We start from the raw sequence: 18,194 nt of genomic DNA, 5'->3' as shown, positions 1-18,194 counted from the left end.
CCTGATGTCATTATGCCCATATATGGCATGCCCCTTTTGGCCCCTTTATATGGAGCTGACTTATTTGATCGTGTCTGATGTATTTTCAGCTAATTGAACTGTTGACTAACCGTTGCTATGGCAGCACTTTGTGTTGGGCGTGATGTCAGAGGGTCGGCATATCTAACGCGTTGCAGACATCACTGCAAGAAGAGACGTCAGTTTAAACACGCATGTTAATCGCAGAGCTTCACATTGGAACATGGCCGGAGTAGAGAGCAGCTCATTTGCACGGAGCGAACCACACTGTCATCTTGTTGGAATCTAAGGCTCCATCCACACTCGAAACATGACGACGGAGAATAAGACAGGGAAGGACAAAAGCTCCAAGGGGACCAAGGGCACCGATCCGACGGGTCCCTCTTGTAGCCACGTCAAGAAACTGCTCAAGGGGAGGAAACTTGGCAAGGTGTGGGCATCGAATTCCAACGGCAACCCTTGTCAGGACTGTGACGGGGAAGGAGTGAAGACGGCAGCGACGATATGGATGTGTTTACACTGCGGACACCGAGGATGCGGGCAGAACTCTGAGAACGAGCACGCGGTCAGACATCACAAGTCAACCCCGCCCCGCTCGGGGCTACACTGCCTGGTGCTCAGCATGGAGGACTGGGGCACCGTGTGATGTTACAGCTGCGACATACCTGTCCAGTACACCAGAACCGACGGTTTAGCTTTGTTTTTGGACCAAACCTTGCCTGACCGCAACAATGATGCATGGGAGAACAAGAGCAATGTGAAGAAAAACAATGTAATACCATTTAATAATGGACAGAAGAAACAGAACGCGCAGGGGTCTGGCACAGCCGAAGGCGGCGGCGGCGGCAGCAGCGGTGCTTCAGTGAAGGGCCTCAGCAACCTCGGGAACACGTGTTTCTTTAACGCCGTCTTCCAGAACCTCTCTCAGACGCTGCCGCTGAGGCGGGCTCTCGGGAAAGTGACGGCGGAGAAGACCAGCGTTCGCATCACGCCCGCCGCCTCCTCGGACCTGGAGCCCATAGCGGTGCGGCTGGACCGCCCCGGGTCGCTGACCACCTCCATGTGTCAGCTGCTCAAGGAGATGCAGGACGGCCGGAGGGACGTGGTCACTCCCCAGGGACTGTTCACGCAGGTCTGCAAACGGGCCGGCAAGTTCAAAGGCTCCCAGCAACACGACAGCCAAGAGCTGCTGCGATACCTCCTGGACGGGTGAGAGCCGAGGAGGCCAAGAGAATGCGCTCGGGGATATTGGAGGCGTTGAAAAAGACGGGGAACGCCAAATTGCTTAAAGCGTATGAGAAGAACGGATGCCCCAGAAACGTCGTGGACGAAGTGTTTGGCGGGGAGATGACCAGCACCATAATGTGTCCAGAATGCAACACGGCCACGATGATCACGGAGAGGTTTCTCGATCTGTCCCTTCCCGTTTCGGAGGAGGCGAAAGCGCAACAGAAAAGCGCCGCTTTGACCGCCGACGGTCACACTTCCGCTGGTGCTTGGGAGTGCCAGCAGAAGAAAGCCAAGAAAGTCAAGCCAAAGCAGGGAGAGAAGCAGACAACTTTGGCCAATCGTTATTCCGCCTTGGAGGACCTGGACGGAGGTATGCCAGAGACGGATGAAGAAGAAGAAGCAGAGCTGGCAGATGAACTGGGCAAGATGTCCCTGGAAGAAGACGACGTGCCAGCCGAGCCCATCGAGCAGCGCACAACACAGTTGTGGCACAGATAGTGACCCGTTTCAAAACGGGTCACCATCCGGAATCAATGGGGGAAAATTTATTGTTATCACATTTTTGTCTTAGGAATGTGACAAAAACCAAAAAATATTATTGAACTCTACTCTCCATGGCATGAGTAATCAATAGAAAAAAAGTCTTGGGGGTGAACTACTCCTTTAAAGACGAAAACACAGCGAATATCCAGAGTTTATTGCTTTCCAATAATTAGATAGAGGGGGAGTGGAATTATGACGGGTGTTGCTTTTCTGTCATAGTAAATTAGACACTAGTGCTTTTCAGGTTATCAAGGCCAGGGCAACTCAAACTTAGTTCAGTCAGATAACTTACGAATAGATTGAAGCAATATTTATTATAGAATGAGTGTACAAGTGTAGATATAACATTTAGACTTGGCGTTCAGGCTCTGCTACCTTATTCTCCCTGCTCAGCAGCAGTACAAATAGAAACCATAATTAACCATTAAGAGCAGGGAGACATAATATATATATATATTATGTCTCCCTGCTCTTAATGGTTAATGTATGTGTGTATATATATATATATATATATATATATACACACATACATATATATAATAAACACCCCCCATGGGGAACAGAACTAGTAACAGAGCCTACTGGTGGAGCTGGGGAGGCGGTGGGAGCAAGCAAGCGCATAACAGACAACAGTCCAGGACAAGAGACAGCAGGAGAACCGACAGACTGAGGCGAGCTTAAGTAGCCCGGCAATTGATCAGCTGACTGCCACGTTGGCGTGTGACGTAAGGACTTGCGTAATAACATGGTAATAAGCATCCGTATGCGCTTACGCAGCGCAGTATGATATTCTCAAGTATATCTGCCTGAACTAAACTCGCAGGCTACGTTATCATATGTCTCAGGGGCCACTCTGCAAATATACAACAATTCTAAGGGCCGCAAGCTAAAGTAATTAAACCCCTCTTTATAATGTTTTCTTCTTAAAAATGCTAAATATAATGCATAAGTAGGTAGTATCGATACAATCGATTATTTGCACTACTGATTTGATTCGATAAAAAAATCAAACGATACGATACGATTGTAGGTGTTTTCATTTCGATACATACTTGTTGAAGACCCCTGTTATAGAAGACACTTAGAACCCGGACCAAAGGTCCCCGAAAGGCCATTCTTCAAATAAAAATCACACCCAATGTGAAGTGAGCGGTGGTTGCGCTTGCATGGCGTCTTCAATTGGTAATTGGTGATGTAATACAGGCTACACATACGCACATTGCTATGGCAAAACGCTGAGGAAAACACATTGCTATGGCAAGACGATGAAGAAAAGTGGCTACAGATAGGTCTAGGATGTAATTGGTGATATAATATGGCTACACACACACACACGCACACTCACACACACTCACACACACACACACACACACACACACACACACACACACACACACACACACACACACACACACACACACACACACACACACACACACACACACACACACACACACACACACACATTGCTATGGCAAAACGCTGAGGAAAAGACATTGATATGGCAAAACGCTGAGGAAAAGTGGCTACAGATAGTGGTTAAAGATAATTGGTGATGTAATATGGCTACACACACACACACACACACACACACACACACACACACACACACACACACACACACACACACACACACACACACACACACATATTGCTATGGCAAAACGCTGAGGAAAACACATTGTTATGGCAAAACGCTGAGGAAAAGTGGCTACAGACACACGCACAGCAACTCTTAGAAGCAGTTTACCACCGCTTAAAAAAGAGACAACAGATGGCCACGTCATTTGGAATGCTGCCACTTTTGTACGCCGTTCAATAAGCAATACGCTTTAACCATATCGGATTCTATGAGTGTTTATTTTGGGTATCACAACTATCACATGGGATCTGCACTCTTAAAATGGCACGCACATGATCTGTAAATGATCCGTGTTATTGATCTCTTGGTGCTGCAGACTAAACAGAAGAGGAAGTGACAGGAAATGATATCGGAGGAAACTGGAAAGAGAGAGGATGAGAGAGAGACATTAACAGATGAAGGAGGAGGGACAACTCCCGAACGGCCGGTTCATTCCCGGCAGGTCCAGGCCGGCTATTAGGAAAAAAATACAAATAAAATGTCAGCCTTCGTTCCATTTTGGGGGGTGGGCGGCCAACAAATTAAATCGTCACTGTCGGGCAGAAACCTTGTATCTCCAAGTTTCAAATTTGTAATTTTTTTTCGCAAAGCCCTGCATGCTTCATCATACAAGGCCATTGCACAAAAGTTGTGAAAACAGCCTGTGTGCTTTTAGATCGGCTGTTTTCACTATTTTAAATCATTTTTTAAATGATAAATACAAAACAAACGGTTTTGGACATACGGCCCAGCACGTCCCTGACCAGATCCAACTAGGGGCGGATTCACACTGCAGTCCCATTGATTCGAACTGTTCCTGAAAACGGTGTGCCTGGTCCCCGCTGACCAGCATTCACACTGGCCAAAATTCTTCCATGCATGTGCCTCCCGGGGGCGCTGTTGACTATGGGGCTTTGGGAGATTATATGTCACAGAAGAAGACTCACTTGTCAGAGTTTAGAGTGAATAATAAAGTTGGACTGTGTTCCTGACATTATCTTGAGGTAGGTAGGTAGCCGTGTGTGTTTAAGCCCGTATAGCCCAATCAGGGACCAGCATTTCTGGCAACGTCATCATTGACAGCCAATGAGGGACCAGCATTCCTGGTGATGCCAGTGGTGATGTCACTGGCCAGTGACGCCTCATGGTGCGCCCTACTGGCGAACAAGTAGGTCATGTGTGGCCTACTTGTGCGCCTTGCTGTGTGCCAGCAAGCTGGCACCTCGACAGAGTGCAGTTCTAGTTATTATTATTTTTAACAAATCCTTGCACAGAGGAATTTCTGATGCCAATGAAATGGTCTTCATACTCGGACCGAAGCTTAAAGGGGAAGACCACCCATTTTCAATATTGAACTATATACCTTAGAGGAGTTGTGTGAAAAAAAAAGTTCCCCCTCTTCTGTGTTGCCTAGAACTGGAGGATTGATTTTGGGGTTTGTATTGCAAATCACAACTTGATGACATCACACATTGTACTTTACAGCGTTTGTGCTTCGCTCGCTGTTTGTAGGCGGTGATGCCTTTTTTTTTAATCTGCACTCGTCTCAAATTTTGATTTCCCTTTTATTTCCACCAGAGTCGATCTACATGCTCACAAATGCAGCAGGTCCCACAGCAGGGCCGAGAACCAGTAGTTGGCCAGATAGACGCCGCTGACCTGCTGGACGTGCTTGGACTTAAGATTTAAAACTAACTACATATTTTTGTCTTAAAGGGACGCGATCCAATGCTCTGCATACACAGATGTATCTTCTGGAGGGTACAGCTCGGTGGAACATTGACCGTGCTCAACAAATGCTAAATGTTCATTCATCTGGCACAAGATTGTACGACATTCATTTGATGAGCAACGTCAATGATGCCAGCCGCAGTGTCCTTGGACAGCCCCTCTTGCCGGAATTCATAGTGTAGTGTAGTGACCAGAGGAGGATATCACTGACACGATCTTAACACAGGTAATCAACATGCCATTCACAATTGACAAGTCATATGACATGGTGTAATAACTGATAATTCTATCAGTAAATTGTATTGACTTTTTTTTTTGTACTTTATTTTATTTTATTACATCAGTCTTTCAGACTGATGTAATAAAATAAAATAAAGTATTTCTCACATTCGTCGAAGCACATGGCTTTCAATGCAGTGTCCAAAGCACGAAGGCGAACAAGCTGCTGTGCAAAAAGAGGTGCAGATGCATCTTTTTGGAAAATCTGGTATGCTTCTGTGACTAAGGCGATTGCCTTGTCTGGTTTTTCAGTTTTACACACATGCTCTATTAGAGGAGAAAAGAAACTGTCCGTTTCATCCCCTTTGCTTATTTTGTAACGCCCTAAGAACAGTACTCTCAAAAAATCCAAATACTCTTCCCTTCCGAACATGTGCTCAAAAAGCACATTCTCAAGGAGCAGATCCGTTGCCAAACTACTTAGGCTATTTTGGGCACCAAGAAGTTGTTGGAGGATTTCTTTCGCAACTAGTGGATGGATGATTCGGACTGATTCAATGTGAGTCTTCTCGTCGCGTAAGTGTATGAAGACCAGTTCAGCTTGTTCACCGAGAGATTTCTCAAATGTATGTCGGCGAAACCTACCCAGGGGAGGACTGGTTATTGCAAGCAGAGCTTCACAGTGGGACTGAGAAATGAAAGAGCTTTGAACGTATGTATTAAGCAATGCCACATAGAGAATGAGTTTAGTGACACCAGATTTACGATCAATGCCTTGGAGCAGATGTTTCACAAATTGTTTAACATACTCCGAAATCATTCGATCGTTCTCTTCGCTCATCAAGACAAATGTCAAGATGAATTCTGGCTGATTCTTTTTCTCAAGAATCTGTCGTTTTCCAGCAAACTTCCTTTTCTCGTCATCAGAGAGTTTGTGTGTAACAGAAACATTCTGTAATGGAGATTCTTTGCATTTTTTTGCTGGATCATGGGATCGTCTGCAGCTCAACAAAATGAAACAAAGACGTCCTAGGTGAACTCCTTTCGTATGCATGGCAACCTCTAGTTCATTCCTAAGCTCATCAAGATATTCTTTGGCAAAATCTTCAAGGAAAAGTAGAACAGGAAGACATTTCTGAAAGTCCATTTCCTCATACTCTCTGAGCTGAACTGCATGTTCTGTGACAACAGAAGCAGCGTATGACGGATTCACAACAGCACACCTGAGATCTTTCCGGGTGTTCCAAAGCAGTTGTCTTGCAACCGTGCTGCCGCCACTACCTGGATGATGGAAGATGTTGAAGCTGATCACAGAACTCTGATCAGTATTTTGTTTCAAGGCATCAGTGACAAGTTTAGAAATATCACGATAAGCATCCCTTTCAATTATCTCTCCGACATATCCCCGCTCAGCAAGCCAAAGGTTCAACCATTCCACTCTTGCTCCATGGTAGAACTTGCGTTCAATTTTGACTTTTTCAGCATTGATGAATTCTTCATTTGTCACATTGCAGTGATTGACACTCAGAATTTCAAGAGAATTCATCTTTTCCTCTTTGCATATTTCAAGAACACATTGCCCCTTTCCAACTGTCGGCAAGTGCTTGGTGGCCTGTGATGTTATTTTTTGGATTTGCTGTAATGTTCCATCAATGTGGCGCATTTTCATCCCTACGACACTGGAACGGTTAACAGCTTCTAGACCACAAATACCGTCAGTAAAGCTTTGCCACGTCTGAAAGTTTTCCTCAGATTCAGAGATACAAATTATGTCATCATGACCTTCCATATCAGTGTAAAACTCATAAAAGGTTTGTAACAGTGGTCTCTCGACTGGGGATGTTAGAAGGAAAAGAACCTGAAATGTGCCTTTTGGCAGGATCTGTTTACAGATCAAGGACACAAAGTCCCTCAGGTGAGTAATTTTTGTTCTGATCCAAGTCCTTTCATCACAGCTTTCATTTACTTTGTCGTCAGTGCGGCCATTGCAAAAGATCCAGCTTGTCTTCTCAAACAGATTCAAATCGCTTACAAATTCATCAATGCTCATACTATTAGATTTTTTGTAGTCATGCATAGAATGCAGATTTGCAGCATGATGCTTAAGGAATTTACAGCATAGACCCGACTGATTTGAATCCGGGTCAAAGTCGAACACACAGAATATGTTCATGTCCAGCAGCCATTTAATGCTGCAAAGGTCCTCTGGTTTGAATTTGTTTGTGACAAGTATGTACCATTTCTCTCTTTCAATGAATTTCTTGCCACTGGTCAAAAGCATTGTGAGTTTTCTGCCTCGATCTTGGCAGGTGTCAGGTATACGGGAAGACTGAGCACTGTCAGCTAATGCCCTTTGAACATCCCTACCATTGATACTGTGGTTAAAGTCACGTAGGTCTTTGTCAATCACTCTCTCAGTTTTTGCGCCCACCCTTCTGTAAAACGTCTCTTTCTCGTATTCTACTTTGTTGGAAAAATCATTAACGTTTGGCAGGCGGACTGAAAACACTCTGCCAATGACAATAGTTATGGATGGCACAATGTCAACCTCTATTACATACCGTTGCTCAGTACTGGTGTGATCGATTACCTCAATGAAACAAGGTGGACGAATGCATTGCCGTACACGCTCACTGTCATCGAAATCGAATATGCTCTCAATGCGATCTAACGCATCTACATACACGTCTTTTTGTTTTACAGGGACACCAATGATTTCACCGTGTGTGTACTCTAAATCTTCTTTGCTGTCCATCACACCAAAGTGTATGGTGCCATTTGATCTCATATTCATACAAGCAGTACCAAACCTAAGGACCTCTTTGGCAAATTTAGCTTGTAATCGTGCTTTGTCCAGTGTGGCAGCTGTAGCAAAGGACTTGAATTCATGTGAAGGCTTGATCAGATCAAACTCACCAGACTCAGGATGCAGCAGAACCCTGTGTTTAACATACCATGACCCTTCTTTGTCAAAAGGTCGTGGTATGCAGTTCACCTTTGAGGTCAGACCAGTGTGTTTTTTGCCTAGCACACCTGTATCTGTCTCTACAGTATCTACAGGTTGACCTTCATTTCCCTCTGGAAGACGTTGACTGGATTTCTGTTTATTTTCCGTATTTGGTGTCTTTTTCTGGCCTAGGGTGCGGGCGGGGCATTTAATAAGCTCATCTCTCTTAGCAATTAGCAACTTGGCAGGCCCTGCTTTCATACCAAAGGTATCCCTCAAAGTGTCCATATCCAGTGCGAGGAGAACTAGCCCATTAACCTCTTCCTCGTGCAGTTTCCTGATATAGTTTTCATTGACTCCAATAGTTCCTAGCCATGAGCCTACTTGAGATTCAGTCCAGTTCTTGGGCTGCACATGTTCATCAGATTGTGAGCCCACCCTTGTGGGCCCATCGACCTCTTCCTCTGGCATTTTCCTGATATACTGTTCTTTGACTCCAATAGTTCTTAACCAGGAGTTACTTGAAGTGAAGGGAACAATCAGCTGAGATAAATGGGAAGCCGGTTTATACAGGGTTCATCTATGACGTCAATCTGACACGTATGCCGTCCATGCCTGGTTGCCATTGACTCCGGCCTAACAATGGCTATTGTCTATGACGGCAGTCCCATATGACATGATGGATTGGACTATCTCCATATCTGGTGTTCTCCATTCCTCCATGTATGGGTCCGAATACCTCACATTGAGCTTGACAACGAAACGTTCTTAACAAATACAATAATAAGGGTAATAATAATAATAATAAAAACTTTTTTACTGCTATGAACGAGCATACTCACCGAGCGGCCGTTCGTTAGTTCTTTACCCTTTCTGAGCACTGTGAGCAGATGGGGGGGTGGCGCGGGTGGCGCGGGTGTCTACAGTATAAACAGTTCCTATAACGCTGGTCTCAAATCTCGACCACACATAAACAACAATGGTGACGGAATCCCTTTTCTGCTAGTTTTCTATGCCTGGATCTAGTTTCTCCATTTCTACTGTATGCTCTAAACTACTGGTGCGAGCGAGGGACATTTGTGAGCCTCGTTCATTGCAAATGGCTGCCCCCTGCAGTCAGTTTGGCTCGATGACAAATACGCCTGTATTTTACAAAAGATTGCATTTGGAAATAATGGATGGATATTTGCCCTTAGGCGTCTTACTGGTCTTACTGGTAATAATAATAAATCATAATTGCGGTAAAGAATTTACACTGCAGTATGCATCACAAAACTGTGGTATGGCGGTTATTGCACCCAGCCCTGTGGTGCTCGTAGATTCACCCAACATTTGTGATGTTTTGTATTATATAGTTTGGCTAAAACTACACAAACTATGAAACAAGCTTATTTTCACTTCACTTTTTCCACAGAATGTTTTCTGTGGGGGGGGGGGGGGGGGGGTTTCAGAGTTAAAACTCTTCCTGCTGAGGTTCTTTTCCAATTCTCAGCAAATGGCATATATTCCTTTTAATGTTGAAAACACACACAGAATTTAGCTCCGAAACCGGAGGGCCCTTCTCCACCGCCGTTTCTGTGGGGTGACCCCGATTCTCAGTTGCATAACCTTTTTATGGCTCAAACCAGACCATAAAACAAGCTCACACAATAGAGAAGGCAAGTGGCACCATTAAGCTAATTCACAAAGACTCCAACTCATCATCAGCTGAGTGCACAGAGTTGAATGTCAAAGTACATGTGCCAATAACCTCCACATGTGAGTATGTTGCCAGATTTATGGTTAGATTTTAGGACAGTCGAGTAAGACAATCAATACATTGATTCACCAATCAATACATTAATCCACCAAATGCCTTAAACCCAGGAAAGTTAATTTGGAACTGGCTTTTATGTCATTCTCAAACTTTGACCTATATATTAACATATTAGTTCGTTTATATGCATCATAAACCAAACTCCCCGATGTCCACCATGGTGAACCGGTAGCGTGCGTCGCAAACCACCATCAGGACGATGCTGTGGTGCCCCTTATAATTATGGAAGTCACTGCCAGCATTGGGTGGTGCCGTGAGATTGATGTGCTTTCCATCGATTGCCCCTACAGAAAAAAGTTTAAGCATTTAGCAGACGCTTTTAATCCACGACTTAAATAAGTAGGTAGTACATCACTATTGGGTCCATGCTGTATACGGCTCGACGCGGCGCACCAGGTCGTCAAACCGACCGGCAGACATGCGAAAATTGGAGAAATGTCTCTCCTCGTCCATGTCTCTCATCTGCCGTACCAGCAGACCCCACTCCCCTTCTTCCCGCCGCGTGGTGTTCAGCGGACGAACGTACCACCGGCGTTCTCTTGGGGCGGCGGCCATCTCCTCCTCCACCACACACCGCAACGCCATGTCCCCCGCCTCCTCCTTCTCCAATATCACCTTCTCCTCCTCCTCCTCCTCCTCCTCCAACAACTCACATACAACTGCTTTTTTTACTGCCATCTCCATCCTTTCGGCCTCCTCCTCCATTCTCTCTGCCATTTTTCTTTTCTCCTTTCCTTTCTCCTTCTTGCTTCTTCTTCCTCCTCGTGGCGAGCGAGCTTTTCTCCCTTTCCGGGTTTGTTTCAGGGTGGGCGGAGTTTGCGTCTGAACCAGAGGGAGGCGGGGTAAAGGACTTCACCGTGGGCCCCGTGACTATGATGTCGTACACTTAATTTCTGACTTGAGGTGGAAAGCTCTCCACCGTACACTCTGATACGGGCTTAAGAGTCACGATTGGGTACATATATTTTAAATGGGCAGAATTACGAAAAGCCAGCCTATTATGTGACCGGCAGGTACCGGCAGATCCGGCAGGTGCCAGCAGGTGCCGGCAGGTACCGGCAGGTGCCGGCACATCCGGTAGATGCCGGCAGGTGCCGGCGGATCCGGCTGGTGCCGGCACGTGCCGGCAGAAGCGGCGGTGCCGGTGGTCCCCGGCGCCTCCGGCAGTGTCAGTGGTCCCCGGTGGTCCTCGGCAGAGAGCAAGCAAGCGTGATGTGACAAGCTGGTCCACTGGTGGTCATCGTGGGGGGTGGGATAGGTTCCGCAACAGTGGCAGACGCAAGCTCCATGCCGGCCGACTGCCGCTCTGTCCGGCTATGCCACGGATTAGGTATAATTGCCGGGGCAAAGGAATCATTGCCGCGGCAGGTGCCGCTGCCGGAAAATGCACTCGCTGTCCCTCTGAGATTGTGAGCCCACCCACCAGTAAATTGTCTCTTTCTCGTATTCTACTTTGTTGGCCGACTCATTGAAGTTTGGCAGGCGGACAGAAAACACTCTGCCACCGACCATACATATGGATGGTACAATGTCAACCTCTATTACATACCTTTTCACAGAATTTGTGCGATCTATTACCTCAATGAAACAAGGTGGACGAATGCAATACCGTACACACTCACTGACAGGGTAACTGAAACTCCTCTCAATGTGATCTAACGCATCTACATAGACCCATTTTTCTTTTACAGGGACACCAATGATCTCACCGTCTGTGTACCCTGCATCTGTTATGCTATCCATCACACCAAAGTAGATTGTGCCATTTGATTTTATATTCATACAAGCAGTTCCAAATTTAAGAACCTCTTTGGCAAATATAGCTTGTAATCGTGCTCTGTCCAGTGTGGCAGCTGTAGCAAAGGACTTGTATTCACGGTAAGGAGAAAACTCATCAGATTCAGGCTGCAGAACCCTGTGTTTAAAATACATTAAATCAATGCCGTCTTTGTCAATAGGTCGTGGTTTGCAGTCCTCCTTTGAGGTCAGCACACAGACAGACTGTTCCTGACCAGTGTGTTTTTTGCCTAGCACACCTGTATCTGTCTCTACAGTATCTACAGGTTGACCTTCATTTCCCTCTGGAAGACGTTGACTGGATTTCTGTTTATTTTCCGTATTTGGTGTCTTTTTCTGGCCTAGGGTGGGGGCGGGGCATTTAATAAGCTCATCTCTCTTAGCAATTAGCAACTTGGCAGGCCCTGCTTTCATACCAAAGGTATCCCTCAAAGTGTCCATATCCAGTGCGAGGAGAACTAGCCCATTAACCTCTTCCTCGTGCAGTTTCCTGATATAGTTTTCTTTGACTCCAATAGTTCCTAGCCATGAGCCTACTTGAGATTCAGTCCAGTTCTTGGGCTGCACATGTTCATCAGATTGTGAGCCCACCCTTGTGGGCCCATCGACCTCTTCCTCTGGCATTTTCCTGATATACTGTTCTTTGACTCCAATAGTTCTTAACCAGGAGTTACTTGAAGTGAAGGGAACAATCAGCTGAGATAAATGGGAAGCCGGTTTATATAGGGTTCATCTATGACGTCAATCTGACACGTATGCCGTCCATGCCTGGTTGCCATTGACTCCGGCCTAACAATGGCTATTGTCTATGACGGCAGTCCCATATGACATGATGGATTGGACTATCTCCATATCTGGTGTTCTCCATTCCTCCATGTATGGGTCCGAATACCTCACGTTGAGCTTGACAACGAAACGTTCTTAACAAATACAATAATAAGGGTAATAATAATAATAATAAAAACTTTTTTACTGCTATGAACGAGCATACTCACCGAGCGGCCGTTCGTTAGTTCTTTACCCTTTCTGAGCATTGTGAGCAGATGGGGGGGTGGCGCGGGTGTCTACAGTATAAACAGCTCCTATAACGCTGGTCTCAAATCTCGACCACACATAAACAACAATGGTGACGGAATCCCTTTTCTGCTAGTTTTCTATGCCTGGATCTAGTTTCTCCATTTCTACTGTATGCTCTAAACTACTGGTGCGAGCGAGGGACATTTGTGAGCCTCGTTCATTGCAAATGGCTGCCCCCTGCAGTCAGTTTGGCTCGATGACAAATACGCCTGTATTTTACAAAAGATTGCATTTGGAAATAATGGATGGATATTTGCCCTTAGGCGTCTTACTGGTCTTACTGGTAATAATAATAAATCATAATTGCGGTAAAGAATTTACACTGCAGTATGCATCACAAAACTGTGGTATGGCGGTTATTGCACCCAGCCCTGTGGTGCTCGTAGATTCACCCAACATTTGTGATGTTTTGTATTATATAGTTTGGCTAAAACTACACAAACTATGAAACAAGCTTATTTTCACTTCACTTTTTCCACAGAATGTTTTCTGTGGGGGGGGGGGGGGGGGGGGGGGGTTTCAGAGTTAAAACTCTTCCTGCTGAGGTTCTTTTCCAATTCTCAGCAAATGGCATATATTCCTTTTAATGTTGAAAACACACACAGAATTTAGCTCCGAAACCGGAGGGCCCTTCTCCACCGCCGTTTCTGTGGGGTGACCCCGATTCTCAGTTGCATAACCTTTTTATGGCTCAAACCAGACCATAAAACAAGCTCACACAATAGAGAAGGCAAGTGGCACCATTAAGCTAATTCACAAAGACTCCAACTCATCATCAGCTGAGTGCACAGAGTTGAATGTCAAAGTACATGTGCCAATAACCTCCACATGTGAGTATGTTGCCAGATTTATGGTTAGATTTTAGGACAGTCGAGTAAGACAATCAATACATTGATTCACCAATCAATACATTAATCCACCAAATGCCTTAAACCCAGGAAAGTTAATTTGGAACTGGCTTTTATGTCATTCTCAAACTTTGACCTATATATTAACATATTAGTTCGTTTATATGCATCATAAACCAAACTCCCCGATGTCCACCATGGTGAACCGGTAGCGTGCGTCGCAAACCACCATCAGGACGATGCTGTGGTGCCCCTTATAATTATGGAAGTCACTGCCAGCATTGGGTGGTGCCGTGAGATTGATGTGCTTTCCATCGATTGCCCCTACAGAAAAAAGTTTAAGCATTTAGCAGACGCTTTTAATCCACGACTTAAATAAGTAGGTAGTACATCACTATTGGGTCCATGCTGTATACGGCTCGACGCGGCGCACCAGGTCGTCAAACCGACCGGCAGACATGCGAAAATTGGAGAAATGTCTCTCCTCGTCCATGTCTCTCATCTGCCGTACCAGCAGACCCCACTCCCCTTCTTCCCGCCGCGTGGTGTTCAGCGGACGAACGTACCACCGGCGTTCTCTTGGGGCGGCGGCCATCTCCTCCTCCACCACACACCGCAACGCCATGTCCCCCGCCTCCTCCTTCTCCAATATCACCTTCTCCTCCTCCTCCTCCTCCTCCAACAACTCACATACAACTGCTTTTTTTACTGCCATCTCCATCCTTTCGGCCTCCTCCTCCATTCTCTCTGCCATTTTTCTTTTCTCCTTTCCTTTCTCCTTCTTGCTTCTTCTTCCTCCTCGTGGCGAGCGAGCTTTTCTCCCTTTCCGGGTTTGTTTCAGGGTGGGCGGAGTTTGCGTCTGAACCAGAGGGAGGCGGGGTAAAGGACTTCACCGTGGGCCCCGTGACTATGATGTCGTACACTTAATTTCTGACTTGAGGTGGAAAGCTCTCCACCGTACACTCTGATACGGGCTTAAGAGTCACGATTGGGTACATATATTTTAAATGGGCAGAATTACGAAAAGCCAGCCTATTATGTGACCGGCAGGTACCGGCAGGTGCCAGCAGGTGCCGGCAGGTACCGGCAGGTGCCGGCACATCCGGTAGATGCCGGCAGGTGCCGGCGGATCCGGCTGGTGCCGGCACGTGCCGGCAGAAGCGGCGGTGCCGGTGGTCCCCGGCGCCTCCGGCAGTGTCAGTGGTCCCCGGTGGTCCTCGGCAGAGAGCAAGCAAGCGTGATGTGACAAGCTGGTCCACTGGTGGTCATCGTGGGGGGTGGGATAGGTTCCGCAACAGTGGCAGACGCAAGCTCCATGCCGGCCGACTGCCGCTCTGTCCGGCTATGCCACGGATTAGGTATAATTGCCGGGGCAAAGGAATCATTGCCGCGGCAGGTGCCGCTGCCGGAAAATGCACTCGCTGTCCCTCTGAGATTGTGAGCCCACCCATCAGTAAATTGTCTCTTTCTCGTATTCTACTTTGTTGGCCGACTCATTGAAGTTTGGCAGGCGGACAGAAAACACTCTGCCACCGACGATACATATGGATGGTACAATGTCAACCTCTATTACATACCTTTTCACAGAATTTGTGCGATCTATTACCTCAATGAAACAAGGTGGACGAATGCAATACCGTACACACTCACTGTCAGGGTAACTGAAACTCCTCTCAATGTGATCTAACGCATCTACATAGACCCATTTTTGAGCGGTGGTCACAACGCTCCTATACGTGGCCGTGTGTGTGGGTCTGTCTGTCTGTCTGTCTGTTTGTCTGTTTGTCTGTCTGTATGTCTGTCTGTCTCCGGGTATGTAGCCTGGCCCTGCAGTAACCTTTTCTGACCACACATATTAAGGGAGGGGCGCTGTTGTTCAGGATAGGCCAGGCATAGGCCAGGCACAAACACACACAGGGGGCACACACACACACACACACACACACACACACACACACAGGGGGCACACACACACACACACAGGGGCCACACACACACACACACACACACACACACACACACACACACACACACACACACCACCGCTCAGTTCACACGAGTGTGATTTTTTCTTTTACAGGGACACCAATGATCTCACCGTCTGTGTACCCTGCATCTGTTATGCTATCCATCACACCAAAGTAGATTGTGCCATTTGATTTTATATTCATACAAGCAGTTCCAAATTTAAGAACCTCTTTGGCAAATATAGCTTGTAATCGTGCTCTGTCCAGTGTGGCAGCTGTAGCAAAGGACTTGTATTCACGGTAAGGAGAAAACTCATCAGATTCAGGCTGCAGAACCCTGTGTTTAAAATACATTAAATCAATGCCGTCTTTGTCAATAGGTCGTGGTTTGCAGTCCTCCTTTGAGGTCAGCACACAGACAGACTGTTCCTGACCAGTGTGTTTTTTGCCTAGCACACCTGTATCTGTCTCTACAGTATCTACAGGTTGACCTTCATTTCCCTCTGGAAGACGTTGACTGGATTTCTGTTTATTTTCCGTATTTGGTGTCTTTTTCTGGCCTAGGGTGGGGGCGGGGCATTTAATAAGCTCATCTCTCTTAGCAATTAGCAACTTGGCAGGCCCTGCTTTCATACCAAAGGTATCCCTCAAAGTGTCCATATCCAGTGCGAGGAGAACTAGCCCATTAACCTCTTCCTCGTGCAGTTTCCTGATATAGTTTTCTTTGACTCCAATAGTTCCTAGCCATGAGCCTACTTGAGATTCAGTCCAGTTCTTGGGCTGCACATGTTCATCAGATTGTGAGCCCACCCTTGTGGGCCCATCGACCTCTTCCTCTGGCATTTTCCTGATATACTGTTCTTTGACTCCAATAGTTCTTAACCAGGAGTTACTTGAAGTGAAGGGAACAATCAGCTGAGATAAATGGGAAGCCGGTTTATATAGGGTTCATCTATGACGTCAATCTGACACGTATGCCGTCCATGCCTGGTTGCCATTGACTCCGGCCTAACAATGGCTATTGTCTATGACGGCAGTCCCATATGACATGATGGATTGGACTATCTCCATATCTGGTGTTCTCCATTCCTCCATGTATGGGTCCGAATACCTCACGTTGAGCTTGACAACGAAACGTTCTTAACAAATACAATAATAAGGGTAATAATAATAATAATAAAAACTTTTTTACTGCTATGAACGAGCATACTCACCGAGCGGCCGTTCGTTAGTTCTTTACCCTTTCTGAGCACTGTGAGCAGATGGGGGGGTGGCGCGGGTGTCTACAGTATAAACAGCTCCTATAACGCTGGTCTCAAATCTCGACCACACATAAACAACAATGGTGACGGAATCCCTTTTCTGCTAGTTTTCTATGCCTGGATCTAGTTTCTCCATTTCTACTGTATGCTCTAAACTACTGGTGCGAGCGAGGGACATTTGTGAGCCTCGTTCATTGCAAATGGCTGCCCCCTGCAGTCAGTTTGGCTCGATGACAAATACGCCTGTATTTTACAAAAGATTGCATTTGGAAATAATGGATGGATATTTGCCCTTAGGCGTCTTACTGGTAATAATAATAAATCATAATTGCGGTAAAGAATTTACACTGCAGTATGCATCACAAAACTGTGGTATGGCGGTTATTGCACCCAGCCCTGTGGTGCTCGTAGATTCACCCAACATTTGTGATGTTTTGTATTATATAGTTTGGCTAAAACTACACAAACTATGAAACAAGCTTATTTTCACTTCACTTTTTCCACAGAATGTTTTCTGTGGGGGGGGGGGGGGGGGGGGGGGTTTCAGAGTTAAAACTCTTCCTGCTGAGGTTCTTTTCCAATTCTCAGCAAATGGCATATATTCCTTTTAATGTTGAAAACACACACAGAATTTAGCTCCGAAACCGGAGGGCCCTTCTCCACCGCCGTTTCTGTGGGGTGACCCCGATTCTCAGTTGCATAACCTTTTTATGGCTCAAACCAGACCATAAAACAAGCTCACACAATAGAGAAGGCAAGTGGCACCATTAAGCTAATTCACAAAGACTCCAACTCATCATCAGCTGAGTGCACAGAGTTGAATGTCAAAGTACATGTGCCAATAACCTCCACATGTGAGTATGTTGCCAGATTTATGGTTAGATTTTAGGACAGTCGAGTAAGACAATCAATACATTGATTCACCAATCAATACATTAATCCACCAAATGCCTTAAACCCAGGAAAGTTAATTTGGAACTGGCTTTTATGTCATTCTCAAACTTTGACCTATATATTAACATATTAGTTCGTTTATATGCATCATAAACCAAACTCCCCGATGTCCACCATGGTGAACCGGTAGCGTGCGTCGCAAACCACCATCAGGACGATGCTGT

General features: G+C 46.0%; 1 protein-coding gene across 1 annotated transcript; it reads right to left on the bottom strand.

Moving 5' to 3' along the window:
• Positions 1 to 5,249: 5,249 nt before the first annotated feature.
• Positions 5,250 to 10,842, bottom strand: LOC308284000 (sterile alpha motif domain-containing protein 9-like; the record flags this gene model as incomplete). The annotated part of the gene is made up of 3 exons (XM_080724522.1): positions 5,250 to 5,359; positions 5,531 to 8,357; positions 10,519 to 10,842. The coding sequence occupies 3 exons, from the start codon at positions 10,840 to 10,842 to the stop codon at positions 5,250 to 5,252; spliced, it is 3,261 nt and encodes a 1,086-aa protein (XP_080580648.1).
• Between the last annotated feature and the right edge of the window lie 7,352 nt (positions 10,843 to 18,194).

This window comes from Nannobrachium achirus (assembly GCF_963921795.1).
Source record: "Nannobrachium achirus genome assembly, chromosome: 4".
Lineage (NCBI taxonomy): Eukaryota > Metazoa > Chordata > Actinopteri > Myctophiformes > Myctophidae > Nannobrachium > Nannobrachium achirus.
This window is presented reverse-complemented; position numbering and strand designations above follow the sequence as displayed.